General features: G+C 40.9%; 1 protein-coding gene across 3 annotated transcripts; it reads left to right on the forward strand.

Moving 5' to 3' along the window:
- The first annotated feature begins 634 nt into the window (after positions 1 to 634).
- Positions 635 to 27,143, forward strand: ATP7A (ATPase copper transporting alpha). Of its 3 annotated transcripts, XM_061361845.1 has the most exons (24): positions 1,009 to 1,827; positions 6,303 to 6,532; positions 6,961 to 7,097; positions 9,736 to 10,225; positions 10,945 to 11,679; positions 12,016 to 12,195; positions 13,200 to 13,363; positions 13,879 to 14,040; positions 14,654 to 14,730; positions 14,867 to 15,092; positions 15,576 to 15,809; positions 16,097 to 16,188; positions 16,602 to 16,729; positions 16,898 to 17,052; positions 17,356 to 17,490; positions 18,322 to 18,516; positions 18,720 to 18,902; positions 19,179 to 19,392; positions 20,055 to 20,201; positions 20,958 to 21,100; positions 21,437 to 21,640; positions 22,233 to 22,350; positions 22,619 to 22,721; positions 23,485 to 27,143. In XM_061361845.1, exons 3-24 carry the CDS (start codon positions 6,990 to 6,992, stop codon positions 23,759 to 23,761), a joined length of 4,470 nt encoding a protein of 1,489 aa, XP_061217829.1. In that variant the 5' UTR covers positions 1,009 to 1,827; positions 6,303 to 6,532; positions 6,961 to 6,989; the 3' UTR covers positions 23,762 to 27,143. The 3 variants fall into 3 exon arrangements, with proteins under 3 accessions (XP_061217828.1, XP_061217829.1, XP_061217827.1); XM_061361844.1 differs by lacking the exons at positions 1,009 to 1,827; positions 6,303 to 6,532 and adding an exon at positions 635 to 712; XM_061361843.1 differs by lacking the exon at positions 1,009 to 1,827 and having other exon boundaries at positions 2,889 to 6,532.
- Positions 27,144 to 27,696: the final 553 nt, after the last annotated feature.

Here is a 27,696-nt window from a genome sequence, read left to right on the forward strand (position 1 = left end):
AGTTTCTGCTGTGCTCTGTGTGTGCTGGAACATAATAGTGTAAAAACTCAATATAGTTAAATCATGGTTTACATAGCTCCAGTTGTTCCTGTGGAGGTCACTGGTGGATAACGGACAAGAAAACATCATATGGTTGTCCACTTCACCTGGCCTCAGGCGTGTTCCCAGTGCCGAGTTCACATCACTTCACCTCTCCTTTCAGCTGCACAGTGAATGATAAAGCCAAGATCCCATATGTTTTCCACAGAAATATTTTTATGTCCTGAATCACCCTTCAGATAAGTTGCTTTTGAGGCCTTTGAGGGGTGTGAAGAACTTGATTTGGAGTCACATAAGCCATCAGCGTGCCTGCACTTAGAGAAGTGATGTTTCTGTCAGCGTACGTTGCTTTTCCAATGGATCTTTGTGTCCCCCGAGTTGGTGAGGAAGCGGCTCAGTGCTGTGTGCGGGCTGTGACCCGCAGGGTCAGCCCGAGCCTCGGAGGAGCCGTGTTTGACCCAGCGGGCATGCACGAAGTGGCTGCCCGAGGCTCCCATCACCGGTCGCTGCCCAGGCCCCGTAGCTTCCCTCCGCTGTCATGTGTCCCGCTCTCCTGTCACGTGAGCGGGCGGGCAGGCGGGGCCAGGCGCGCCGTGGATCACGTGACGGCCGGCCCGGGCGGGACTAGGTGCCAGGCGCGACCCCAGCGCAGCGAGGGGCGTCCGGAGCTGTGGTGAGTGCGGAGTGGGGCCTGCGGCGGGCGCAGCTCTCTGGGGCCGCGCTGCGTGTTCCCTCAGCGGGGGTAGGGCAGGACTGAACGGGCCTTCCCTTAGCGAGCGCCGCGGCCAAGCCCGGCCGCAGCACCTTGGGCTGCTCCCGGGGTCTGCCGCTCGGAGGGGTGAGGGTACAGCCCCCCCCCCCCCGGCTCTGAGGCTGCGCGGCTCTTCCCGGAGGTGACTTGGCGTGTCGGGAGGGCTGCGGGTCCGGAGCACGGCTGTGAACCCGCAGCGGCGTTTCCTTCTCAGCTGCTCCTGCCGCCTGCGTGGTGTTTTCTGCGGTGCTGGACACGCAGGGATGCCAGGGAGTCGCCTCGGCACTCCCGCGGTTCCTTTGGGATGCAGCCAGTGCCGGCAGGCTGGGTAGTATCGAACGGGAGTCAAAAGGAAGCGTAATAGGCTGGTTTTATTAGCGGGCATCCACATGCCAGGTCTCGTTGATTCTTGATATAGGTAAGTGTGCACGGGCTTGGAAACGCACCTCTTCTACCGTCGGAGGTCTTCAGAGAAAGACCTGGAATGGATTGGAATGCACAAGTTACAGAGCCTCTTAAAAACACAGTGCGGCTGTTCTGGAGAAGGGCAAGAGTTGTTTATGATGCTTTGGGGTAAAATCTCATGAAAGCGAGCAAGAGCAAACCCACCTTAACTACTGCCTGTCTGTCCCGATTGTATTGTGTGTATTACAGTGCACCGTGTGAGCACAAACACCATTTGATTAGAAATCGGTGATTAGAGTGTATTTTATTGTAGATGGAAGATCTGAGGCTTTTTCCTTTCCCAGTTGGTTAGCCAGGAAAGTAAAAGCCAGTGTTACATGTCATTTACTGCTGTTTTCACTTGTATAATACATCCTGCATTGTTCTGTCTTGTGTTATGAGACTCAGCTTAACAGTGAGATGCCCCCGTTGCTGTCATATGCTCAGATAAGTAGGCTTTATAAATTATACTCTCTCCTTAATACTTGGCTGTGATTCTTCCAGGGGAGTGTTTATGTCTTCCTAAAATCTGACTTGAAAAGGTGGTGGAAGGACATGACAGGAACTCTTAACAAAGCCTTTAACTTGTTCAGGTATTACAAAACTCGATAGAAGTGCAGCAGAGTGTTTCCAGTGTGCGCTTTTCATCCAGCTTGTATAGGAATAAGGTCCCCCAAAGTAATTTCTATGGTGTGCTGACTGAGCAAGGCTTGTTAAAGTCTTGAGCAACAGGAATTGCAGTCTCTTCAGAGTATCACAAGGCTGTCTGCACATTATTAGAGATGCACAGTTTCTTCCTCAATGATTAAGCCTCACACTGCTAATCATACTTTCAAATCTATCTGCTAATGAGCAGAGTAAAACCATGGACCTGCAACCCATTCTCCAGCACAAGGATGGGATGATGCGGTTTTCCTTTCACAGTGTCCTTTGTTCCTTTTCTTAAGTCTCTACAGACTTTTAGGGAAAGGTGCAGTTTTCCAGCTAATGTAATTCTTTAGAGCAGCAGGAAGGTAAGTTACTAAAGTGAGCTATAAAGGAGGACGTGGCCATTTAGAAATTTAATAAACTCTAAAGGTTGTAGTTAAATCAGACAGATTCTGTTTCTGGCATTTGTGGGGTTAGCCTGGCTTTGACCTCTTTCAGTAGCTATAAATCCAAGCTATTCACATGTAGAAAACTGGTGAAAACTGAAGGTGTGCACGTAGCCAGAAACACTGAGCTTCCCAGTTATACAGTCATAGAATGGTTTGGGTTGGAAGGGACCTTCAAAGCTCATCTCGTCCAACCCCTGCAATGAGCAGGGATATCTTCAGGTAGATCAGGTTGCTCAGAACCACATCCAGCCTGGCCTGGAATGTCTCCAGGGATGGAGCATCCACCACCTCTCTGAGCAGCCTGTGCCAGTGTTTTACCACCCTCCTTGTAAAGCACTTCTTACATGTCCTTATTGTTCCTAGAACAGGCATGGAGCATGTTTGTGATGCCTTGGTTAGCTTGGATCCTAGAAGCATTGAAGTGGTGTTTTGTGGAGTAAAGAGAGTCTGGGGTTTTACCAGTGTTATAACTTCCTCTTTGCATTGCTCGTATTTCCTTTCTTCCTTTTTTTGTTGTGATAGCGAGAGGTTGTGAATGACAGCTTTGTCTTCATCAAGCCTTGTCTTGCTTCAGATATTTTACTCAAAGACTCCTGTTAGAACATAAGTTGCTTAAAGGGATGAATTTGAGTTTCTTGGTTGCCTTATGCTTGGTCACTGTTGAGTTTTCCTTTGCATAGGAAGAAACTGCAGTTGGCAGTAGAAATTGTTTCACTTTCTGTTGCATCATTCACTTAATAGAAACACTAGTTGACTTTCTTCAAGGAAATTAGATCTTTGGATTTTAAGTTGCACACAAGCAGCCCAAGCCTGTGTTAAGCCTAGAATTGGACCTGGAAGAAACAATACAAAAACTTTACGTCTATTCCCAAATATTGGTTTTGGTTTAATTATTCTTTATAGCCTCTTTCTCTGTTGCTGAGTGTTGATTCTCTGCACGTAGCCTGCGATGCTCAGTTCTGCAGAGCCAGATTATTGCTAGGGCTCTGCTGCTTGATGGTATTAATGTACAAACAGGGAAGCGCTGCTGGCTTGTGTACTGCAAAACAAGGTGAAAGTAATGAAAGGGAGTGAATTGTGTATGAGAGGATACAGAAAGCTTATACAAAGCTTGTTCAAAGTCAGAAGTGCTTTGTAAAATGAAGCCATTGTAGACAATATTCCAAAACAGCAGTAGTTGAATTGAAGCCTTCTGCTTTCTTGTATTCTAAATAGACAACTGGTAGATTAAGGGGGGGAGGGAGGCTGCCACCTGTTTGCATCATCACATCCTAAAATTCTTTACTAGTTGAGGATGAAGGTGGTTTATACATGGAGCAATGCATTGGTTAAGAATAAAACCATTGTTCTTCCCTAAAACAGCGTGTGACCCATAACTTACTTAGCGTCTTACTTTAAAGGATATGTCCATAACTTTGAATTACAAGTTATTTATTAGCAGTCATTTGCCTTCACAGTCAGTGGTAATAAAGATCTTCAGTGTCAACTTACAAAATACATGTTGTCACTTAGAAAAATCTTCTGATATTACAGAAGTTCTGGATTTTGTTGATTGTTTCAGCTGCATCCTTCCAGAGCCATTACTGCACCTTCTACAGTGAGGTTCCCTTTGTGTCAATGCATATATATGCATTAGAATCTATGTATTGTTTTAATGGGTGGAGAAAGCAAACAGAGATACATAGTGATTGATGGCAAGAGTGAGGAAATGAGGTGTTCCAAGTTCAAGCCATTACTGTGGTATACGCAGGTTGTTACACAGCCTCATGCAGATCCTCTGCATCCATTTTCATGTGAACTTGGTGAAATATTAACACATATAAGGAGAACTAGGATGATATTGTCAATATGCGTACACCTCTTGCGTGCATTTAGTCATAACTTATTGGTGTAACAAACACTTTTCAGGCTGCTTAGTCATGAGTTTTACTTACTTTAATGTTGTCGGGAGGAGGAAATTATGATAAAAAGAGTTCTTTTAAGCTTTAGCCAAAGTATTTCTACCAGGAAGCACTGTGAGGGAGGCAGAGCATTAGGAATGAAATGGAATATAACAAAGTAGAACACTGTCTCAGATGTAACCATGTATTAGCTTTTAAATGTAACTCCTTGTCCTGGGAATTCTGTAAGGGGAGGGAAAAGGATATACATAGACTTAGAGGCACTGTGTATTAACCCTGTATGTTATTCTGAGGATAACAGCTCTCTAAAGCATCAGGAGCACTGGAATTCCAGACAACTTGGTCTTCAGAAATCTCAGGCTGTACAGAAAACAGCCTGGTAACTGGTGTGAAGAGGCAGCATTGCTCACAGGCGGCTCCTTTCCTACCTTTAGTTTTGAACAAATCTCAGTTTTTAGACAAATCTGGTTTTAAAAATGCTATGAAATCTGTTAGCAATTTACAACAGAGCAAGCAAAATTCAGTGTTTGTTGTTTTCTCCACCAACATTGCTGCTAAGGAGGCATGTATGATATTGAGCCTGTTGTGTTCCTTAACTAAAAGCCAGAGAACAAAAAGAAGAGACAGTGCAATCCAACAGATAAATTCCACCATGGAAATTCTGGGTTCAGTCCTAGTGCTCTGGGGCCTTGAGGGGAAAAAAGTGAATTCTTCTCCTGTGCCTTTATGCTTTTTGCATGTTTGAATTAGAGTCTCTTCTAAGGGAAGATTTTCTCTCCAGTGCTTACCCAGTGTCTAATGCCAGGGGGCCTGATCAGTTGGTCCCAGGAGAGCAGTCAGAAAACCTCAGGAACCCAACAAAAACTGAGTGAATGATTGCAGCTTGTTTGGCTTTGATTTATTAATTAAATCCAAACACAAACAGCAGATTGTGTGTTTTATATAAAGGAAAGGTTGTGTCTGTACAAAGCACATGCTTGAAACATAAATGGGATGTTGTACTGATGTAATAGCATTCTAACATGAGTGGTCCTGAATTACTGCAATCACAGTATTTTTGTGTGCTTCTGTAAATAGCATCCATCATATTTGAAGTAATTTTACAAACTTTATTTAGTTAATTAGGGCATTAAGGTAGAATAGCTCTGTTTGTCTTTCCACATGGTGCCTTCTATGTAGGAAAATATGAGGTTGTGCAAAAAAGGGTGGGAGGGATTGTATGTGAAATGAACAGCACAAGGGCAAGGAGACAGGCTTAGAAAATGGAGGAAATAGTTTGTCCATAACAAACTATAGCAATAGATGTTAAAAGAAAACCAAGTATAAATATGTTCTTTTTACATATATAACCAGTTAAATCTTTTATGTATTGGGGGGCATTCAGCAGCAGTGCTGGTGGCGGCTGTAATCATTTCAATAGCACCAGTTCACCATCTTACATGTGTGGCTGCTGTTAAATTGATATATGACTTTAAGAAGAGACTTCAGTGCTATTTCCCAGAACAACAGATATTATTGTGCTGTAGCTTGAGTCTCGTACACCAAAGAGCAGGGAAGATAGCCTGGAGCTCAACAGACTCTGGCTAATATACAGCTGTAGCCAACTCTCATCCAAGGCAACACCTTATCAACCTTTGATTATTTGTAGATAGCAGCTCACAGCCTCACTTTGTCCTTACTTTATATTTATTGTCAAAACACAGTAATAGTGTAGCTGTCAGGGCAGTTCCAAGTTGGTCATGTACCTGAAGTGCATTTCAATTCCCTTTTATTCAGACCTTACTAGAGGACAGATTGACTCTGTCTGTGATAGACTCTTGTGTCTCATTTTAGTTTGCTGTACGTGCATGTCTGTGCTCATGAAGCACACTGTATGTCAAGTGCTTTTTGAAACTTCAGTTGTACTTCAGCCTTGTGGGAATATTCCTTGCTCTGTGAGTGCAATTACAGTAATGTCTTTGTTTGCTCTGTATGGACTGAGCATTCCTTATGGAAGAACTGAGGTAAGCAGTAAGGAGCATATTTCTATATGTTGACATGAAAGTATGTCTTTTCTGGGTAGCTTTATAGTGGTTTTAAAACTACCTTGCACCTCTGAGTGTGCAGATGAGCCTGAGAAAGGACCCACCATATGAAGTGAGCTTAAAGTAATCCTCTTCTGCTGGTTCTGCTGGGATTTAAACTGTCCCACAGGTCAGTGGCTGACAGAAATCTGCTCTGTGATCCTGGCTCTTCACACACACTGCAATTAAAGGGAAAAAATACATATTTCATCTATTGAGGATTTTGCTGATTCAGGGGTTTATACTGTCTTGACTTGTTGGTGAGGCTGCAGTGTTGAGTTTTGTGCATCAGGGAGGTAAACCTGTTTCTGTGATGAAACATCCTTGTATTCTTACACGGTTTATAGCATGTCTCAAAGCGAAACCAGGAACATTCAGACCTTCTGTAATAGGGAACAGTTACGAAACATCACCAAGGGGCAAGAAAATGGATTTTGTTAAACACTGTTAATATTTCATGTAATTTACTTTTCCAAGATAAGTTCCCATGGTAAAAAACCACGTTCAGCATGTGCTTAACTTCATCCACTCAGTTAATCATCAAAGTTTGCTGTTGCTTCCACTGTAGCCAGACATTAAGCACCTGTTAAATTCCTTTTTGGTTTTGGCTTCAATCTTTGTGAAACAATTTAAGAACAAATATTTTAACTGTTTTTGGTCAACAGCAATGCAAAGACTTGAGTAGAGTTTCACAATGGAGGTGAAATCCGTCGTCCTTGGCGTGGAGGGGATGACATGCAATTCCTGTGTTCAGACCATTGAACAGCACGTTGGGAGGTTGAATGGCATCCATAGCATCAAAGTAAGTGACACTATCACTGTTTCTTACAAAGCTTTGATCTTACATGAGAAACCATGGCAAGGTATGCACTAAGGGAAGAAAATATGTGGCAAGATGAGAAGCCGATGGTAGGAGTGCATTAGTGTGTTTCTGGTATAAGAGAAAAAGCAAGTGCTCACTTCACTACAGTGGGAGCTAAGTCATTATCTGCTACTCTTAGGTAATTTTCTGCTTCACAATGAATTCAGGATCGTGAAGTTATGAGAAGTCAAAAAAGGCAAGAATTACAATTTAAAAAGGACAAACCAAAAACCCTAGAGCTTAGACTGGAGAAAAACAAGCTGTCCTTATTCCTTACACTGAATAAATGTCTGCTTGCTCACAAGCCTCCGAGTCTTTTCTTTCAAACTGGTAGTGCACAGAGGTCACTTGCACAGGTTGAAAAGCATCTGTGGGCTTGAGGTGTCCAGTTCATCATGTGGTAGTTGATTTACCATGGAAAATAAAGTTGCTTTTGTGGTGGTTCATGAAATAAGAGTAGCAGGTAGTGCAGGTGACAAAGGAGTCTAGCCAGCTCTTCAAAGCAGTAGAAGTTTCCTTTCCTTTGTACTGTTTGTGAAGAAACGGGAGAGAAAGAGCAGCAGAACTGTAGTCCTGAACTGTTACCAGAGCTACTTGGTTTGCCCTTTATCCAGACTTCCTTGATCTGATTTGATACCAATATTTTGTTGGTATTTTTTCTATCATGGGCAAAATGCTGGATTGTAGAATATTCCAGGGTGAGCTGATCATTCCTACACAATCCATCGGTTCATGGCAGTTTTAAAAAGGGAAACCATTTGAAAGTTGGGAGCTTCCTCTTAGTCATATGACCTAACTTGTGTTAGGAAGAACAGTCCTAACAGCAGCAGCAACAGAAAATGGCAGACCTTAATTCCAGTATTTACAAGACACATCATTTTTCATCTCCCATCAGTATGGAGCTTTAACATGACAGGAGGCTCTGCTCTGACACCAGAACCTTGGATCACTGAACAGACCATTTTAGAACTAGGGATACCACTGTTAACACTTTTGGCATCATATGGTCAGATAAATCACCAAGTGTCCACAAGCATGAAGTCAAATGAAGGCTAAACACATCTGTAACATAATAAGCCCTAAATAATCTGACTTCAGAATCCTCCCTTTCTCCCTTATTCCAGCAAAAGACATAATATTTTATCAACCTTGCACTCTTAATTGTGCTGAGAATGTGCAGATGACTTGAGATAGGAGAAGAAGGAGAGTCCTGCTTTAACTTGCTTGAAGACATTGTACATTCCATAGTGTCCTTTACATAAGGAATGAAGCAGGCTTTTAAAAGAGAGTATTAAGAATTTTGTATTCTTAATACAAAATACCTTACCCAAAGGTAAAGACTATTTCTAATCCCACTCTTGGCAAGAAAGTGTATTCCAGAAACTTAGTCTGAGTAGAACAGGACCCTAAGAAACAGGACGGTAAGAGATCATGCGGAGTCATTGTGCAGCAGAACTTCAATTGAGCCAGATCATTTGTTTCAGAAAAATCTCTGAGAATATTAAACCAGGGTTTTGTTCAGTGATTATGAATTAGGTCAGCACAGGAGATGAATGTTAGGTGGCTGATACAGACAAACAGAGCTGCATTTAGGCTATTTTGCCTCCAGCTGCAATGAAACCAATAAATGTCCATGTTGCTAATTCTGCTAAGGCAAGTAATTGGGACAAAAATGAAGGAAGGTTGTTTTTACAATGGTTTAACTCATCTAATCTAATCATGACTGTGCTCTTTAAGTTGTATCTTTGCCCAGAGGAAAGGTAGAATTGAATGATAATGTGTTTGGCCTCTGGCAGCCATTGGTTTTCCCTTTTAGAAATAGCAATAATTGTGTTTGATATATCGTCAATTGGGAGCAAATTAAATTGAGGGTATTTGTACCGTCTGATGTGAAAGGTTAGCCACCAAATCAGGAGGTCTCTGGATCAGCAAAATGTACAGAGGGAGGAAAATCAGCTTCCTTAATGCTTGTCATCTATCGGACATCAAAACTGAAGTTTGTTCTGTGCTGTCTGATGCTCTTTATTGCTCAGAGCAAGGTGACAGCCTGTGTCTGAGATGCCTGGAAACTCTGCACTCCTTTCACTGCTACTTACATCTGTGCTTTTTGTCAAAGAGTGGTTTTTTCCATCCTCATAGTCTGAGGGTAATTCCTACTAACTGCAGAACTGTGCATGTGATTATAGAGTTTTTTCTGTTGGGCCCTTTTGCTTTGGGGATTGAATTGGGTTAGTCATCATGGTTCAGGAGAGTTTGGCTCTGGAAGTTTCATTAAATGTGTTGATGCTGTCTGGGTGTTGTAAGTAAAAGTGGCCAGACAGACTTGTAAAGGATGCTGAAACTGGGGTGCAGAAGTCTGTTCTTTCTAGCTGTGGTGTTGGATGAGTAGAGGTTACTTTATGGTGGCTGTTGGTGTGGCTTTACACCTCAAGGTGAGTACTGTTGGATAAAATTACACTGAACAAGTATGGCTGATATATGCAAGTAGAAGTTATTTCTAGTCTCATGTAGGGTATTAAGTTTTCATCCCTCAGTATTGCAGTTTGCTAACTTAGTTTGGGGTTTTTTCTCTCACCAGGTATCTCTAGAGGATAAGAATGCAGTCATCATTTATGACTCCAAACTGCAGACTCCAGCGACACTGCAGGAAGCAATATATGACATGGGATTTGATGCTACATTAGCTGATTCAAATCCACAACCTCTTTTACTTGACACTATTTTTCTTACAATTCCTAGTCAGTCATCTGTAACATCTAAACAGATTTGTAGCGTGCTGCTAAAGAGCAAAGGTGTTGTGGATGTTAAAATGTCCTCTGATCAAAAAACTGCAGTGGTGACGTTCGTTCCTTCCGTTGTAAATGGCAAACAGGTTATGCAAATGGTCCCAGGGGTGGATTTAAGTATCTCTGCACCAGAGGTTACGCCTGGGACTTGTGAAAGTTCCAGCTGGTCTCAAGCAAGTAGCCTTGTGCTGCGCCTGAAAGTAGATGGGATGACCTGTCACTCCTGCACCAGCACCATCGAGGGGAAGATTGGCAAATTGCAGGGAATTCAGCGGATTAAAGGTAAACCCTTTGTGTAATTTTACATAAACTGGAGTTACCAACCTGTTCCCCAACAGCATTGTGGAGATACCTTAAGTTTAATTAGATAGCTTAGTGTGACAGTTACTCTTTCTGGTGTCTGGTATTTAGTTGCATGTTTAATTTGCACTAGGAAATAAGAAAGGGGCCCAAATTGTCCTAAGGCTGTTGCTGTTACACGTGTGTAAGTATTCAGTGATTGCTTTGGATTTTGGTGGGGAGCCTGGAGTAGTCGTGTTCTGTAATTTTATTACCAGTTATTGAAATCTCTAATACCAGATGTCTTTTTGTATTCTAATTAATCCTACTTTATATTTTCTGTTCAATTAAGAGTTAATATTGGCATGCATGCAATTGTATCTTAAAGGCAAGAGAAGAATATAAATAGCTTTGGCATAAATGGATTGCCACAGACCCTTGATAAAAGAATAAATTTAGTAAGAAATCATAGTGCCATTTTTGAAAATCCTGGGAAAGAGCAAAAAAGTGATGAAAAGAGGAGTGGAAAATTGTTGTTGTAGTTGAAAAAAAAGGTTGAAGAACTGATTCGTTTGATATTTACCAAACCAATTCAGTCTCCTTTCCATTGCAGTTAGGTTTCTGACCACTTAGAGCATTCAAAGCGTTTTACAAGATCTGTTGCTCTTGGGGCAATGTGCTGCTTGTGCTTAGGGCAGTAATTCACACTTATTAATTTTCAGTGTCCCTGGACAATCAGGAAGCTGTTGTTGTCTACCAGCCTCATCTGATTACAGCAGAAGAAATAAAGCATCAAATTGAAGCTGCTGGTTTCACAGCATCTTTCAAAAAGCAGCCTAAACCCCTCAAACTCAGTGCCATTGACTTGGAGAGGCTGAGGAATACTCAGACCAAAGGCTCTGAGACAGCACTGAAAGAAACCTCAAGTATGAATGACACAAAGACAGTTGTCCTCAGGATTGATGGCATGCACTGCAATTCATGTGTTCTCAATATCCAGAGCACCGTATCAGCACTCCCATCAGTAACAAGCATAGTTGTTTCATTAGAGAAGAAATCTGCTATCATAAACTATAACCCAAACTTAATTAGCATAGAAGTACTGAAAAGAGCCATAGAGGCAGTGTCTCCAGAGACATTCAGAGTCAGCCTTCCTGAGGAGTATGACAGAGTAGCACTTTACCCCACGCTGGTGTCTACACTGAAGTCTCCTCATCCAGCTTTGAAGGATGCCAGCCAGCCACTTACTCAAGTTGTTGTAATAAATATTGAGGGAATGACTTGCAACTCCTGTGTGCAGTCCATTGAGGGAGTCATATCCCAAAAGGCAGGTGTCAAATCTATTCGCGTGTCTCTCACAAACCATAATGGGACTATAGAATACGACCCTCTGCAAACATGCCCAGAAGACTTGAGATCTGCAGTAGAGGATATGGGATTTGATGCATCTTTATCAGGTAATGACATATTACACTTTTGCATTTAAAAGGATTGTGCAGTTTTGTTTAGAATTTGGTACCACCCAAGATGAAATTTAGTAGTTGGTACATTCTTTGTGCATGCCAAGAAAAGCTTTTTATCCTCACTGTCGATGAGATAATAAATACACATGCACTTCCTTTAGTATAGCAGATTAATTAAAAATGATTGAGATACCTGGAAATAGAGGCATGTACAAATACCATTCCTTGGTTTAAATTTACAGCAGCATATATCTGTGGCTGGGGCAGTGTCAGCTCATCCCTCAGTGCGGTGGCTGCTCACAGTGTCCTGAACTGCAATCTCCTTTTCAGCTCAGCCCTCTCCCGAAGTGCAGCTGGAATCCCACAGAACTGAGCCTCTCTCCCAAGTGTCACCAGCCCATCTTGTGAGACAAGAGACAAAGACTGTGTCGAAGTGCTATGTCCAGGTCACAGGAATGACATGTGCTTCATGTGTGGCCAACATTGAGAGAAATCTGAGGAGAGAAGATGGTAAGATACATGTCAGTGTAATCTGTTAAACTTCTGAGTTTTTCTTTTAGAGAATCCATCTAGCTTTGGTACAGCTTTTTTATACAGCTGGGTTGTCAAGAAAAGTGCCATTGCTGTTGTTTCATGGGTGAGAATATAGGATTATAACAGTGTGGTTGTTGCTGCTTTGTGGCTAGAGAAGAATGCCTTTGCAAAAGCAGGAGTTGGAGTGCTCCAGAAAGCATATAAGGATCAAATATGGATCCTTGTGAAACTAAACTAAGTATTTTCTACTGGAGGGACATGCCCAGGTTAAAGGCAGAAGCATTATGCCTGTGTTAGGAAGCGAGTTATTAGAGAAGGACAGTAGTAATACGGATTAAAGAGACAAAGTTAATTTTAGCTCTGCAAGTCAGAACAACTGTGTCTGTCTTCTCTCAGTGATGATTATATTTGTAGGGACAAAAAGTTGCATAACTGTAATGTAACAAAGAGTTGTTAATGCAGACTGTGTTTAATTATTGTAATGAAGATGGATGTGTTCCAAGATAACCTGGAATTGAACCTTTTTTTTTCATCCTAGAAAATGGATGAATCTAAATCCTTTTCAGTTGGTGTACAGTAGGATTGCACTTTGTTGGAGCTGCCCTTTCTCATATGTGTCTCTCTTTGAAAAGTCTTCTAGAAATGATAAATGCAGATCACAAGAATAGTCAGAACTGTATTTTAGAAGACTCTTAAGTAAAACCGAATACTCTTTTCATGTAGCATAGATTGAATGTCTGTAATTAGACTGTTAAAACAATGCAGCTCATGTGGAGCAATACTTCACCTGCCACACCTGCGCTTAAGTCCTTTTGTTGCATTGTTGCTGGATCTTCCAAAAATGCTGATGTTTTCCTTTCTCTATACTTCCACTGTGGTAGCTTTCTCAGTTTCAGTCAATTGCTGCTGTGCCATCCTGCTACTGGAAGTGTACTGGGTCTTTTAAACATGATCTGCCAATCACATGTTCTGTTTTCTAGGAATACATTCCATACTTGTTGCCCTAATGGCAGGGAAGGCAGAAGTGAGGTATAATCCTGCTGTCATACACCCTTCAGCAATTGCAGAGCTCATCCGGGAACTGGGATTTGGAGCTACTGTGATGGAAAACTATGGTGAAGGAGATGGAATTCTGGAACTTGTTGTAAGCTGATAGCTAAAACCAACCACCCCTGTCTTTATTACTTTTATCTATTGGATGTGCTTGTGTGAGCGTTCACTTCCTACAGCGTTCGTTGTATATTAGAGCTTAATTTACAACAAATAAAGTATAAGAGTACAACAGATATGTGTAACAAACTCATCCTGTCCTGCAAACTATGCTGGCTCAGTTCTGCTATGCTAAGTCAGAGAACTGTTCCTGTGGGATTTTTTCCTGGTTATTTCAGGAATTCCCTTTTTACTTTTCTGTAGCTGAGTTGAGCTTGGTGTAGCCCAAGCTCTGAACTTCAAGAGCTAGCAGAGCTTTAGCAGAGCTTCATAACCTTGTTTCCTCTATAGTGCTCTCGTCCTTAACCAAAGAGCTCCACCTCATTGCTTCAGACCCTAGAAACATGCAATAAAGAAAGGTCAGAAGCACTCTTTCTTTTCCTGCTTTTGAAGATGCTTTTACGGAGTAACCTGTGGCTTTGGTAACAGGAAGGAATCTTTATTTTCCAGGTGAGAGGAATGACGTGTGCTTCTTGTGTACACAAAATAGAATCCACCCTCATGAAGACTAACGGTGTTTTATATTGCTCAGTAGCTCTGGCAACCAACAAAGCACACATCAAATATGATCCTGAGATTATAGGTCCTCGAGATGTTATACAAGTGGTAAAGGTAAGTCTGGTGAAGGCACCAAATCTCGTACAATATCCAGTGTCTTTTGAAAAGTATTCCAGAAACAGGAAGAAAGACTATTAAAGGAAAAAACCTGTGTCTCTCCTTCCATCTGCTATCTTATTAGTGCAGGGCTCTGCAGATAATATGTATTCTAGCCCAGAAGCAATGCTCTGTTATGACTTTACCTAAGCTTTTGTACAGAAATACTAGGAAAGCCAGGCTATAGTAGAGTTGAAGATACCAGTTACGGGTTTGCAGAAAAATAAAGCTCATCCATGAGTACTGTAGCAGGAGAGATGAAATTGAGATAAATTTCACGGCTTTCTCCTTCAGTTTCTCTACAACTGTGCCTCAGGAAAAACCATTTTGAAACCCTAGATTTTAGAATAGCATTTTAGTGTTCTAGAAAGGCAGGTTTCTGCATCAGATTGCTTTTCTGTCTTTGCAACTGTCTTTGCAAGGTAAATAAAACCAGTAACAGTCATATTAGAGATAGTAATAATGTAAATGTAAGGCTGACACCATCAGTAATCTGACAATAACTTTGTGAGCACAAAGTCTTTAAAAACAGCCTGTTCTCTTTTTTTATTATTATGCTTTTTCCCTTTAGGATTTAGGCTTCACCACTTCCTTAGTCAAAAAAGATAGATCTGCTAGTCATCTAGATCACAAGCAGGAAATAAGGCAGTAAGTATTCCTGAACATAGATTCTTCTTTCTTTAATCAACAGCAAAACTTACGATATTTTTATGTGACTGTGCAGACTTGCTAAACTGTTACCCACTGAATTGCAAACCAATTCTATTTTTCTTTTCAATCTGAGGTGGAAAAGGTCTTTTGTTGTGAGTCTGGTTTTCTGCATCCCTGTCATGGGGCTGATGATCTACATGATGGTGATGGACAGTCAACTTTCAGATGCTCATGCTCATCACAACATGAGCAGTGAGGAAATGGAGGCTCTTCACTCCTCGATGATCCTGGAATACCAGCTCCTACCAGGATTGTCTGTTATGAATTTTCTGTCCTTTTTACTCTGTGTCCCAGTGCAGGTAAGTGGGAATATGACAACTCCTCCTTCACTGGGCTTAAAACTGACTGTAGTTGTGGTGGTTCTTTTGAGGTGGTTCTGCTGTGGCCAAAATAAGTGGTTCTAGGGACTGTTAGGGGCAGGCCAGGCAGCATAGATGTGGTATGCAGCATCTGAGGCAGCTTGCCCAGCTGCACTGGTGGGCACAGGGAGGAGCTGGTGGAATGGTGTGGAGATGAGAAGACTCAAGAGTACTATGGTAGAGGTCAGAGCCCTTGGCTAGAGCTTGGGTTTTTTTCAGGGAGAGATGGAGAAGGCAAATAACACAAATAAAATGGGTGTCTCCCTCTCTTATGGAAATGCTGCTGCTGTGTGTTACAAATGTGTGTGTGTGTGTGTGTATGTATATATATATATATATATATATATATACAAAAATAGATACATGTTTATAAATATATATAAATATATATATATAAAAATACAATTGATGCTCCTATTACAGATGTTTGGAGGCTGGCACTTCTATATCCAGGCCTACAAAGCAGTGAAGCACAAAACTGCAAACATGGACGTGCTCATTGTACTGGCAACCACCATTGCCTTCGTGTACTCACTTGTTGTTCTTCTAGTTGCAATGGCTGAGAAAGCAAAAGTGAACCCTGTAACTTTCTTTGACACACCTCCTATGCTGTTTGTGTTCATCTCCTTGGGCCGGTGGCTAGAGCATGTTGCAAAGGTAAGAAAAACAAAAGCCATGGTATCTACAAGCTGCAAGACACTAAGAGTCATTTCAGAATGTTGCATACCTTAAAACAAGTCCCATGAACAAGCTTTATTAGGTTCTTCTAACCTTCTTTGTTGTAAAATCATCTTCAGTAACTAGTAAAAATATGAAATGACTTAATATGAGTCTGTCTGAAGAAAGTCTTTTTAATAGGGTAAATTGCAACACATGCAGTTGTCATTTACCCAGCAGTTTCTTTCAATAGCATAGTCAGAAAACCATGAAAATTATTATTCTAGGGTAAAACATCAGAAGCACTGGCAAGACTAATTTCATTACAAGCTACTGAAGCTACTATTGTTACCTTGGGCCCCGATAACGTTCTTTTAAGGTATCTTGCTTTGTCATTTGCTTTTTCTGTTGTTCCTTTTTTGTTGTTAATCTGCCTAATTCACAGACAAATGTTACCTTTCTGTAGAATTATGAAGCAAATAACTTCAGATTTGGTGGCAGGTTTGCCATACATTAATGTTAAAATGCAGAAAAAATAACTCTGCTCTTCTCTGGTTTATTGAAATCTTGCTAAGTTTTGCTGTGATAAGAAAAAAAAGTGGGTTTCACAACTAGAGAGTAACTAAAATGATGATAAAATAATGATAGCACTCTTTAAAATGGCCTTCTGGCAATTTTTATATGAACTTAAAATGTCAACCAGTGGGGTTATGCTTTGTGTGTAGTGACAGCTGGTTTTGCCGGGTAACTTCAGTTACCATCTCTTACTAAAAACACTCTACATCATTCTAGTGAAGAGCAAGTTGATGTCGAACTGGTTCAACGAGGTGATATTGTCAAAGTGATCCCAGGAGGCAAATTCCCAGTGGATGGTCGTGTTATTGAAGGACACTCCATGGTAGATGAATCTCTTATCACAGGTAAGCATTTGCTTTTTTGCAAGTGTAAAAATGTTTTCCTTTAAACTGATCTAGAGAAGGGAAGTTGAAACTGATGTTCTCACTCCTCTAACTGCATGCTAGGAGTTGGTAGCTATGATAATATTCCTGAAAAACATATCTTGGTATCTTTTGTTGCCCTTTTTGTAGGTGAAGCGATGCCTGTGACTAAAAAACCTGGCAATACAGTTATTGCAGGTTCTATTAACCAGAATGGATCACTGCTGATTTCAGCAACCCATGTCGGAGCTGATACAACTCTGTCCCAGATTGTTAAACTGGTGGAGGAGGCTCAGACTTCAAAGGTAGAGTATTATCAACTGAAACATTTGGGTTTTGGCTTATCGCTTGGGCATCAGCATGGTGAATCACTTGAAGAGTGGTTAAGATGGTTTAGATCTGAATTGCAGTTGCATAATAAAGTATCTTGCTGAATAAGGACTTGGATACAATCTACAGCTGCAAGTCTCATCATCTTATTAAGCCAATACATAATTATACAGTGTGGTGTGCCAATTGTGCTGCAAACAGCAGCTCTGATTGTGTCTGTGTCTGAAGGCACAGAGTAAGCATAATGCTGCTGGAGCTGACATCTTTCTTCTTTCTAGGCTCCTATCCAGCAATTTGCAGACAAACTTAGTGGCTACTTTGTTCCTTGTATTGTGGCTGTCTCTGTGGTTACCCTTTTTGCCTGGATTATAATTGGTTTTGTGGATTTTGAAATAGTAGAAAAATATTTTCTGGTGAGTAAATGTCTTTAAACACCTTTTGAAATGTTTAATAAATAGTTAAGCTGCAAGTCTGTTAGACTGCAGGGGTTCCTTCTCTGAATTATCCTTGCAGGCAGTGGCTGGCTATAGTTATTATTGTTGTTACATTTTTTACACCTTCCCACTCCTACATTTATACTTAAAGAGGCTTTGCAGTTGTTGATCGACTTCTGAAAGCTAGTATTAGAAACAAGACTTTAATTTCAAATAGTAAATACTTAGCATCAACGTTTTCCATTTCCATCCCTTCTCTGTGGGAACAGAAGCTTCTTGTGCCACAAGCTCCAATTGTGCATCAAGTTTTGTCAGCATAGCTCTGTGTTAATTCCTCTTTGAAATCAATGGGATTCATCTTCATTACAGATGCCAGAGGAAGATCAGGATCATCCTAATGTGTACCTTAGGGTTGCTTAGATCACGGATTTCTTGGTTCGTCACTATTTCTGACTAGAAATCATTTATTTCCAAGAAAACAATCTTCATATCCTCTTTCTTTGTTGCTGCATGTATTTGTTAATAGAATATCTTTTATTACATTACAGCATAAAAGTTACAGCATGTGGTACCTTATTTAGGAAAAAGTCCTATAAATAAAACGGTTTATGGGTATATGAAGTGTAGAACAGAACTTAGTAGTTAATTACTCCTTTAGTCATTAATTTTAGCTTTTGCATAATTTGCCTGAGCTTTACTTTTTAATATTCGTACTTTAGTGTATATATTTGCAGGTATTTTAACATCAAAGGCAATGTGTAGCTGCATCCATTGTTCAATTTCTTCTACTACTAAAAATTCTGCCACCAGGGTTACAACAAGAGCATTTCTGCTGCCGAAGTGATAATCCGCTTTGCTTTCCAAGCCTCCATCACGGTCCTGTGCATTGCATGTCCCTGTTCTCTGGGATTAGCCACCCCCACGGCTGTGATGGTTGGTACTGGAGTAGGAGCCCAGAATGGAATACTGATCAAAGGAGGAGAGCCCCTGGAAATGGCACATAAGGTAAGAAATGTGGGTTACTGTTACAAGAACTCCAAGGGCTGGTGTTGGTGGCATGTTCCCGGTTGCTGCCAGAGCAGATCATCACATGTACACCAGCACGTGGTAATAAGTGATGTATCACCAGCATATGGCAGTGAGTTTAAAACAGGTGGTTTTCTGAGGAAGCTGTGCTCACTGAATGAAGTCTTCCTGTTTTGATGCAGGTGAAAGTGGTTGTTTTTGACAAGACTGGTACTATTACTCATGGCACTCCAGAAGTGACACAGGTGAAGTTTCTAGTGGAGGGCAACCAACTGCCACATAACAAAATGCTGGCCATAGTGGGGACTGCAGAGAGTAACAGTGAGCATCCTCTTGGAGCAGCAATTACAAAATACTGCAAGAAGGTAAGTTACTTGTACAGGAATAGAGTAGTTTGTGTTGGAGGAACCTCTTTTTTATGAAGTAAATGATATTCATTAGGGAAAGCTGAAAACTGTGGAACCATATAAACCACTTAATACCGTGTTAGAGGCACTGGATATTCAAACTTACATTTTGATGATTTAATATTTCTCTGCCCCTGTTAGTTTTAGTTTGCCTGCACTTATTTTGAGGGGGCTGTAAATGCAGAATGCTTTTTATCTTTTAAAACTGTCTCAACTTACATCCTTTTTCTTTAGGAACTGGACACAGAAACCCTTGGGACATGTACAGACTTTCAGGTAGTCCCAGGCTGTGGCATTAGTTGTAAAGTCACCAATATTGAACAATTACTCTACAGGAAAAATAAAATGGTTGAAGAAAACAATTTTAAAAACGTGACACTGGTGAAAATTGAGGAAAACATGGAGGAATCGGTGCAGCCTGCTTTGATTATTGACGCTGAGCTACCAGGTAAGCTAATGCTGGCTTATAGAATAAAGTGGATAATTCTTGCTCTTTACTTCAGGATCCTTAAGAATCAAGTCATTTTTTTTCTGCCCTGGAGAGCTGGGCTTGCATCAAGGCACACGTGAAATAGTTGGTCACTAGTGATTTTCATGGTCGCACATCACTTGGGACGTTTTGATTAAATACATTTTGAAGCTTCACGTTGAATATGGGGCTAGGAGATCACATTGCAGTTGTCTTTCAGCTCCTTTTGTTTTTACTTTGCTTCATCCTAAATTACCATTTGCTAGCCAAAATCATGTATATTTGCAGAATTGACTTTTTTTTCAATCCAGAACAGTTTATTTATGTCTTTCTTATCTGCTGGGCTGTTAAATATAAATTGGAAGCACTGAGAAAGGGACTTGGTCCTTTACTGTCCTTTGACCTGTGATTCTTGGTCCACTAACATGGTAAATTCCCATTACTGAAGAAATGTTAGTGTTTTTCTTGCCAAGGACACCTGAGAAGACTCGTGGGGCAGAAAGTATTGAGAAAAATGTACTCTGTGTTTAGATTATCTGTAATAATATTGCAGCGTGTACTGGGAGAACCTGGACAGGATTAGCTGGAGGGAAGCTTCACGGTTATCTATATGATGATAGGGTTGTATTTTCTTCCTTCAGCTACTAGGACTTCTCAGAAATACTCTGTTCTCATTGGGAACCGGGAATGGATGAGCAGAAACGGCCTTGTTGTTAAAAATGAGGTGGACAAAGCCATGATGGAACATGAGCGGAGAGGTCGCACAGCAGTTCTAGCAGCTGTTGATGGTAAGTTCAATGCTGGTTTTTTTATTCAGAGGTTGATTTGTCACCATTTGAACAGAAAGTAGTAAGCAGTAACATCATAGAAGTTACACCTGAAGCAGAATAATAGGATGTAAAGAAATCATTAGCTAGTTTTATAAAACCCTATGGAAGACTTCTTCCTGCCTCTTAGTTGACAGGAGAGGTTTCACATAGTCACAGAACCACAGCCTGGTTTGTGTTGGAAGGGACCTTAAAGCTCAAACAGTTCCAACCCCCTGCCGCACGCAGGGACACCTTCCACTAGAGCAGGTTGCTCCAAGCCCTGTCCAGCCTGGCCTTGAACACTGCTAGGGATGGGGCAGCCATATTCCGCCTTCTCCGAGCAACCTGTTCTAATGTCTTGCCCCTAGGAATCTTTTCCTAGTATCTAATAATATTGTTAATAATAATTACTATAACTTCTTAAATGTTAATGTTAACTAATACTTTAAAATGTCTGGGTTGTGTAATTATGTTAATATAATTAGATTAAAAAGATAATTAAGTATTAGTTAAATAATGATGTAAAGACTTCAAAGAGAAGGAGAAAAAAGAGGGATATTTTTGTTGTTGCTGGACAGTCCATGTTCTGTATTGCCTTAAACACTGCTGCCCTGCTACCTGTTCTTGTTCTGCTTTTTACTGTCACTATTACTGCTTTTGGAATTGGTCTTACGGGGGGAAAAGGGTGTTATTGTTTTAGGGTAAAAAAATCACGAACACATTCTGTTCTTTTAGGAGTACTTTGTGGCTTGATAGCTATTGCTGATACTGTGAAACCAGAAGCTGAGCTGGCAGTCTACACTCTGAAGAGTATGGGATTAGAAGTTGTCCTGATGACTGGTGACAACAGCAAAACAGCAAGATCTATTGCTTCTCAGGTAAGCTGTTCCACACATGCTTGGGTTTGCAGCTTGCTACAGACCACTCACAGAAAGCATGTTGTGTCATGGTGTCACTTATGATACAGGCTTACAACTGGCCTGTTGTGAAGAATGGTAGTGTAAACACATTCAGAGTAAGAGGGGAGGAGAACAAAAGAAGCCTTTTTGAATGGAAGCAGCATCAACTTGGGATTCAGAACTATTTTCATATTAGATGGGTTTGGTACTTAGCTCATGAGTGATAGCGTGGGTTTTGACCTTGCTGTTAAAGGTAGAAGCTTTGATAGCAAGTAGGAATGCTGCCAGATAGGTTTGTGTTTTCTCTCTCTTCAGGTTGGCATCACCAAAGTGTTCGCAGAGGTTCTTCCCTCCCACAAAGTAGCCAAAGTGAAACAGCTGCAAGACGAAGGAAAGCGGGTGGCCATGGTTGGAGATGGCATCAACGACTCCCCAGCTCTTGCTATGGCCAATGTGGGAATTGCTATTGGCACGGGTACTGATGTAGCCATTGAGGCAGCTGATGTGGTTCTGATTAGGGTAAGAAATGAGTGCTTCATTAAAATGAGATGAGAGGTGTTAGAAGGCCCAGGATATCTTCAATGGTTCAGACACGGCTGGCATGTACGACCTTCATAAGCCAGGAGAACTGGAGCAGAAATTGTCTTAGTCGTGGTTGTTTAGGGTAGTGATACTTATCCTGTGAAGGAAACTTTCCCATTTTCTGGGCACAGAATTTTGGGATAATTAAAGTTTGAGAGTGGGCAGAGGAGGAAAAAGTGACCTTTGACAAATATAAATTACATTTCAGTAACATACCACAGTACCTCCAAGGGCTATAGTCACTGCTTCCTGCATATCAACAACCAGCCCCTTGGCAGAAATAGTGGTCAGTGTCTGGAGCTGAACTGTGTGGTGCTGTGTGTATTACTGGATTACAGTGACATCTGGGATAAGGTTGGGGCTGATCCTATGGGCTCTATGTGGACAAACTAGAGCAGCATGAATACTTACTACATATAGTCTGTTACATCCAGTGTATGGTAGTTAGCTTGAGAGTATGATGTTATGATAATTACATGTATGCTCTTTTTTTATCTCTTTGACCTCTAATAAACATATTAACTTGTAGGATGACTTGATGGATGTGGTAGCAAGTATAGATCTATCAAGGAAAACTGTGAAAAGGATCCGGATCAACTTTGTCTTTGCTCTAATTTATAATCTCATTGGAGTTCCCATAGCTGCTGGTATGTGAATGCTTCCCTGCAGTAAAATAAGGTTGTGCTCAGTGAGATGGCCGTGATTTACTGTTGTGTGGAAGAGTATTTTCTCTATTTCTGACTGTCAATAAGTGTAGAGTTCTCTGCCTGGGGGTGTTGCAGGGGTATGCCTGTGCACTGTTCTCCCACGTTATGGCTATTTATTAACATATAGAACTAAAATTAGACAGTTTGTGTGAAATTGTATATGTTAATATATGAATAATGCTGTTCCTGCTCTGAACTTATTTTGTAGGTGTTTTCCTGCCCATTGGTTTGGTTTTGCAGCCCTGGATGGGATCTGCAGCCATGGCTGCCTCTTCTGTTTCTGTTGTACTTTCTTCTTTGCTGTTAAAGATGTGAGTATGAACATTTTGTGGTTTGCAGTTTGGATTCAAAGCTCAGGTCTTTGACTGAGAATGGCAGAAAATAAGTGTGGGACTGTGCCAGAACAGTTCATGCAGGTCTGTGTTCCGCAGCAAGAGGAGTCAGTTGGTCCAAAGTGCTTCAGACAGTAGTGTTTGAAAATGTCATTTCTCATGTGAAGAGAAATGCACAAGTCAAAAGTGTGTTCACAATGGAGAACTCCTTAGGGGCCTTTGTCAGGATGCTCTGGTTTCTGAAACAGTGCAGCTGTGAACACCACACTGACAGAGGATTGTTGTAGTAAGTAAACCGAGCTGCTGCACTTGTCATTGTGTTGCTGTTCCTTACTCTGCAGTTAGAAGTAGTGTAGCACTGTGGTATCTTGTATTATTTACTTAACACAAGTTCTCAGAAGGAGAGCAGAAGAGTTGGTAAGTGACAGCTGCAGCAGTCCACTCTCAGTAGATGTGTTTTCCAGTATGTTTTGCAGATGCTCGGCACCACTTAAGCAGTTAAATACTGAGTGATGTGCATCAGCTTTACCTGTTCTGTGTCCTGGCCAGAAAGCACAGAATTAGCCTCTGGTTGGATAGTAGCCTTAAAATCTGAAACTTTCATCACTGTATAATAGGTCAAATTATAAATGTCTCTGGCTAGTGCATGATCACAGCATGTAGAGTAGTTACTTTCCATATTTTGGTGTACTTTTCTTCAACCTGAACTAAATCTGGCATCTTCTGTTTTTTCCTTCCTCAGGTACCAGAAACCAAGTCCTGAGAAACTTGAGTTCCGGGCCCGTGGCCAAATGAGACACAAGAGCCCATCGGAAATCAGTGTCCACATTGGAATTGATGAGACTGGGACAGGCTCACCTAAACTGAGTTTAATGGATCGAATCATCAACTACAGTAGAGCCTCTATAAACTCTCTCTTTTCAGACAAGCGTTCAGTGAACAGTGTAGTTCTTAGCGAACCGGATAAGCATTCACTTTTGGTGGGAGATTTTGGAGAAGATGATGACACAGCATTGTGAAGGACTTGCCCCTTCCCTCCCACCCCTGCCAAGCTAAAAAGCCGTGAAGCAAAATGGAAAACCAGCCAAGAGAGCTGCCTGGATATCTGTGCATGTACTGATTGTTTCTGGAGGGCTCTTCAGACGTATTTCTTCTTGCAGAAAGCTGGGGTTTTTTCAGTGACTTTCCAGGATTGTTTCTTTGTTTGGTGGGGTTTGTTGGGTTTTGTTTTCTGTTTTTTAACAGTCAAGTTTAGTACTGTGTTAAAAAATTACAAATGACTGCATCTGCAAAATGCTGAAGGTTCTGTGTTTGCAGATGGATGTGCCTTACTTCAGAACTTCCAAGAAGCCTCTCATTCCCACAGCTTGCCTTCTACCAGGTATTGTTCCTCTCAAATGCCTTTTGTTTAGACATCTGATTCCAGCTTTTCACACTCCCAGCCTCAAATCATCTCACTGTTTGTGATCTGGATTCCTGCGAGGCAGAAATAACTTAAGAGTTTGGAGTTTGCTTTGACATCATATCAGTGTTTAACTCTACACCTCCATGCTCCAGTACACTCCTACTACTAAGACTGTCTGCTTGAAGGTTGAATGGGTTGGGAGGTTTGCTCATTCTCAACCTCTCCTAAGCCAAAAATTCCTGCAGTGTCTTAATGCAGTATGAATGTGATGTAATATAGCAGAAATGTTTAGCTTTTAAGACAGCAGCAATGTAGTTAGTGCTCACTACCAGTATCTACTAGCACTCCATAAGTGAACCAGAATAGACTGCTGTCACCACAGATTGCCTTTAAAATCTTTATAGTTCAGTCTTTGCAGATATGACACCATCAAAGAATTAATTATGTCAGATACTCCACTAACAGCAATTGCTTGTAAAGATACTGAGTGTATTTATACCAGGAATGGTCCAGAATCTACTCCATAGATCGATCTGAACCTCCTTTGCTTGGACTGTTTAGATCCAGGCTTTCTGAGTTAAGACAATCTTCATTACTGAAGTATCAGAATGCAGGGTTTGATCATTAAATTCTTAATAGTAAACATATTTTCAGTGAGGAAGAGGTGTTCATCACCCAGTTGCTACCTACCTGTTTATTACTTGATATACTTTGTTTAAATCTCTACTGATGTGGCTGTCTGCAGCAATTGCTAGGTTCGGTAATGGTGAATTGCATTACAAAATACAGTTCATGGTGTAAACATGCAATTCTAATTTTTACTTGTAGAGGAGAAATACTCAGTTTGGAGTACAATAAGGAGATCTCTGTAATGTTATAGTTTTTAACATGAAGTCTGATGTCAGCACATAGATTGTGTATGTAAGATTTCATAAGTAAATGGCTTTTGGATTTTATCTGAGAACAGAACAATAGCAATGCATGAAAACAGAGGAGTTGTGCTATGGAATGTGGTTTTAGTAAATCGGCGTGCTTGATATCTTGGAGTGAGGAGAACATCATCATTTGTTGCTGCTACTAGTTTAAGAAACAACATATTTCTCTTGCAGGTTTTAGGTTCTTAATATCTCTATGTGAATGTAGATTATATTTTCAATTGGATTATATTTATCTATGTCTATAAAGTAGTGTTAAGAAATGCTGAGACAGATTACTTGCAAAGTCATTCCATAAGATGATGTTCTCAGTTTTCAGCAGCAAAGTTGTTTCTTACAAAGCAGATAGTTACCTGGTCGTACGATGGTAGGTTTTATTCTTAGTGCTCTACAACTATGTTTCCAAAGATTTCTGTTTTCTTCTTTATCCACACTTGTTCTCAGTGGTGTTCTTGGCAAGGTTCTGCAGATGAAAGGGAAGTCTCTGTGTACTGTTGTCTGGATTGTGCTGATGGCTGGTCTTGATCATGCAGTGAAGACACCAGGTAGATCCAGGCACCCCATGCTTTCAAGAAGGGTGTTTCACTTCTGCAGGTGCTGGTTATGGTTTGTATAGCGTGTAAATGGCAGGCATCAAGTTCTTCCTGCAGGAAATAGAGTAGTAATTTAGAGTTAAATTCCTGGTTTGTAGGTAAAGCAGCATGAATAAATTGTTATTTCCAAATGTATTTTTAGAGCACTTTGGCTTCTGCCTTTTGTTGTCCAAATTGTAGGTAGGTTGAATGTTTAGTGGAATGCTGGTTTCATTGCCAACTTTTTCCCAATGCAGATGTTTTTCTAGGCTTTTCCATTTTCTCTGAAACCCGGCATTTGTCCATTTACAGCAAAATAAGGTTACTTTTAAAAGCAGGATACTTAATGAGGTGCAAAGAGATTATGGGGGAATAAGGAGCAGTAAAATGGTGGCTGAGAGGGAGTGGGATAGCAGCTTGTAAGTACAGTCAGAGGATCAAACTCAGGAGAGAGGAAATCACTAAGTAAAGACCAGTGGATAAATAAGGTGCTGGTGATCAATCTAGGCTTCAGTTGAGGTGAGGCTTTTTCACTGTAACAGCTGTTAGTCTCTGAGACAGCTTCTGTTAGAGGTGGTGTCAGTAGAAGGCAGAACACTGTTGCACTTCTGAAAGAGGCTTGTATTAAGGGATGCCAGGAAAAGCAGTGGTCAGGACTTTCCAACCCAGGAAATCCATCTCTATCCAGTTCTCCTCTTTAGGAAAATCTGTCTGGACTTGTCTTTTGAACTTGAATTTAGTACTCAGTGTTTAAGTAATGCATAGCTGATTAAGAAATCCAGAGTCCAGATCTTTGTCCAACACTCCCTGTCCAAAAGTGTGACATTGACTCGCAGAATGTTTATCTTGTTCTTAAAATATTATATAAGGTGCTTTATGTTGAAGAACCAAATATTGCTCAGTTTGAATGTACAGTGCAAGTGGAGTAATGTGGGAGCTAAATGTGTTTTCCCAAATGTAAATGTTTTAATATGTAAATAGTTGCTCCTGTTGGAGACAGTTTGGATTCCTAAATTGAAATATCACATGGAAACGTGCAGTTTCACATCCGGTTCTATTACTGCTTTGTCTATTTTATTGTTTTCTGTACCTAGCTATTTATAAAACCTGTGCTATATTTAAAAAACAAAGTATGTATGCTCCAGGCTTTAAAGATTGCTCCTTGAATCTTACCAATAAGCTTTTTAAAAGAGTAAACACTTTACATTTTATACAAAGAAGAGTGGGAAGCTGACACAACACAATGGAATCAAGAGAGCATTTCTATTTATTAAAACCTGTTTATTTTTTTGCTTAGAACTTCCAATGGAATGTTTTAAACCTGATGGGTTTTTTAGTATTCCATTTTTGTGTGAAGAATGGGGAAATGAGTGTGTTGAGGATTGTTAGAGCTGTTACATTTCTTTAGCAATGTGCAGTCTCACACTTCTTTTAAGACTCTGCCTCCATCATTGTAATGGCAATTATGAACTATATAATAAAAATATACCATACAAAGATTGCTCTCAATCATGTTCTATGATCTCCTTCAAGTATTTCTTTTGCTGACTTAACAGATTCTACTGCTAGTTGTGTGGAACTTCTCCCCATTCCTTCCTCTGCACTGTTCAACTGAAAGGCACCATGTGGCACCCCGGGATACGATGCTGTTGGAATGCCTTATGTCTCCTCCATCAGTGTCTATGATGACTCTGGGCTGGAGCTGTAAGGGCAGAACCGGCTGCACTGCGTAGCAGTTTGGGAGACAGTCCATGAGACCAAGCTGCTGGGGGGAGTGGACTGGGAGGTGAATGTCTGAGGCTCATTTATGGGAGATCCCATGGGCTGTGCAGATGTGTTTAGCAACCACTACTTTTAGGCAGAACAACTCTTTACCTTCAGTAGCTCTGCTGTTGTGCAGAAGGTCAAATTTGCATCTAAGCCTTTCCAAGGTGATGAGTTTTGCTTTCAGTTAAGACACAACCCTGTAATTTTATCGTCTAGGACTGACTCTCATTGGCCTAGTATGCCCTAACAGTTGTGGAAACCTACAGGTTTTAGCA

This window comes from Neopsephotus bourkii, unplaced genomic scaffold, assembly GCF_033783945.1.
Source record: "Neopsephotus bourkii isolate Nb327-2 ecotype Australia unplaced genomic scaffold, CSIRO-AGI_Nbou_v1 NB_1067, whole genome shotgun sequence".
Lineage (NCBI taxonomy): Eukaryota > Metazoa > Chordata > Aves > Psittaciformes > Psittacidae > Neopsephotus > Neopsephotus bourkii.

What these genes read in the sequence shown, in the direction of transcription:
- ATP7A (XM_061361844.1), top strand. Translation starts at nt 6,990, where the DNA reads ATGGAGGTGAAATCCGTCGTCCTTGGCGTGGAGGGGATGACATGCAAT. An exon ending in ATGGAATTCTGGAACTTGTT is followed by an intron (nt 13,364 to 13,878) that starts GTAAGCTGATAG and finishes TTTATTTTCCAG; the next exon opens with GTGAGAGGAATGACGTGTGC. An exon ending in CCCTGGAAATGGCACATAAG is followed by an intron (nt 18,517 to 18,719) that starts GTAAGAAATGTG and finishes GTTTTGATGCAG; the next exon opens with GTGAAAGTGGTTGTTTTTGA.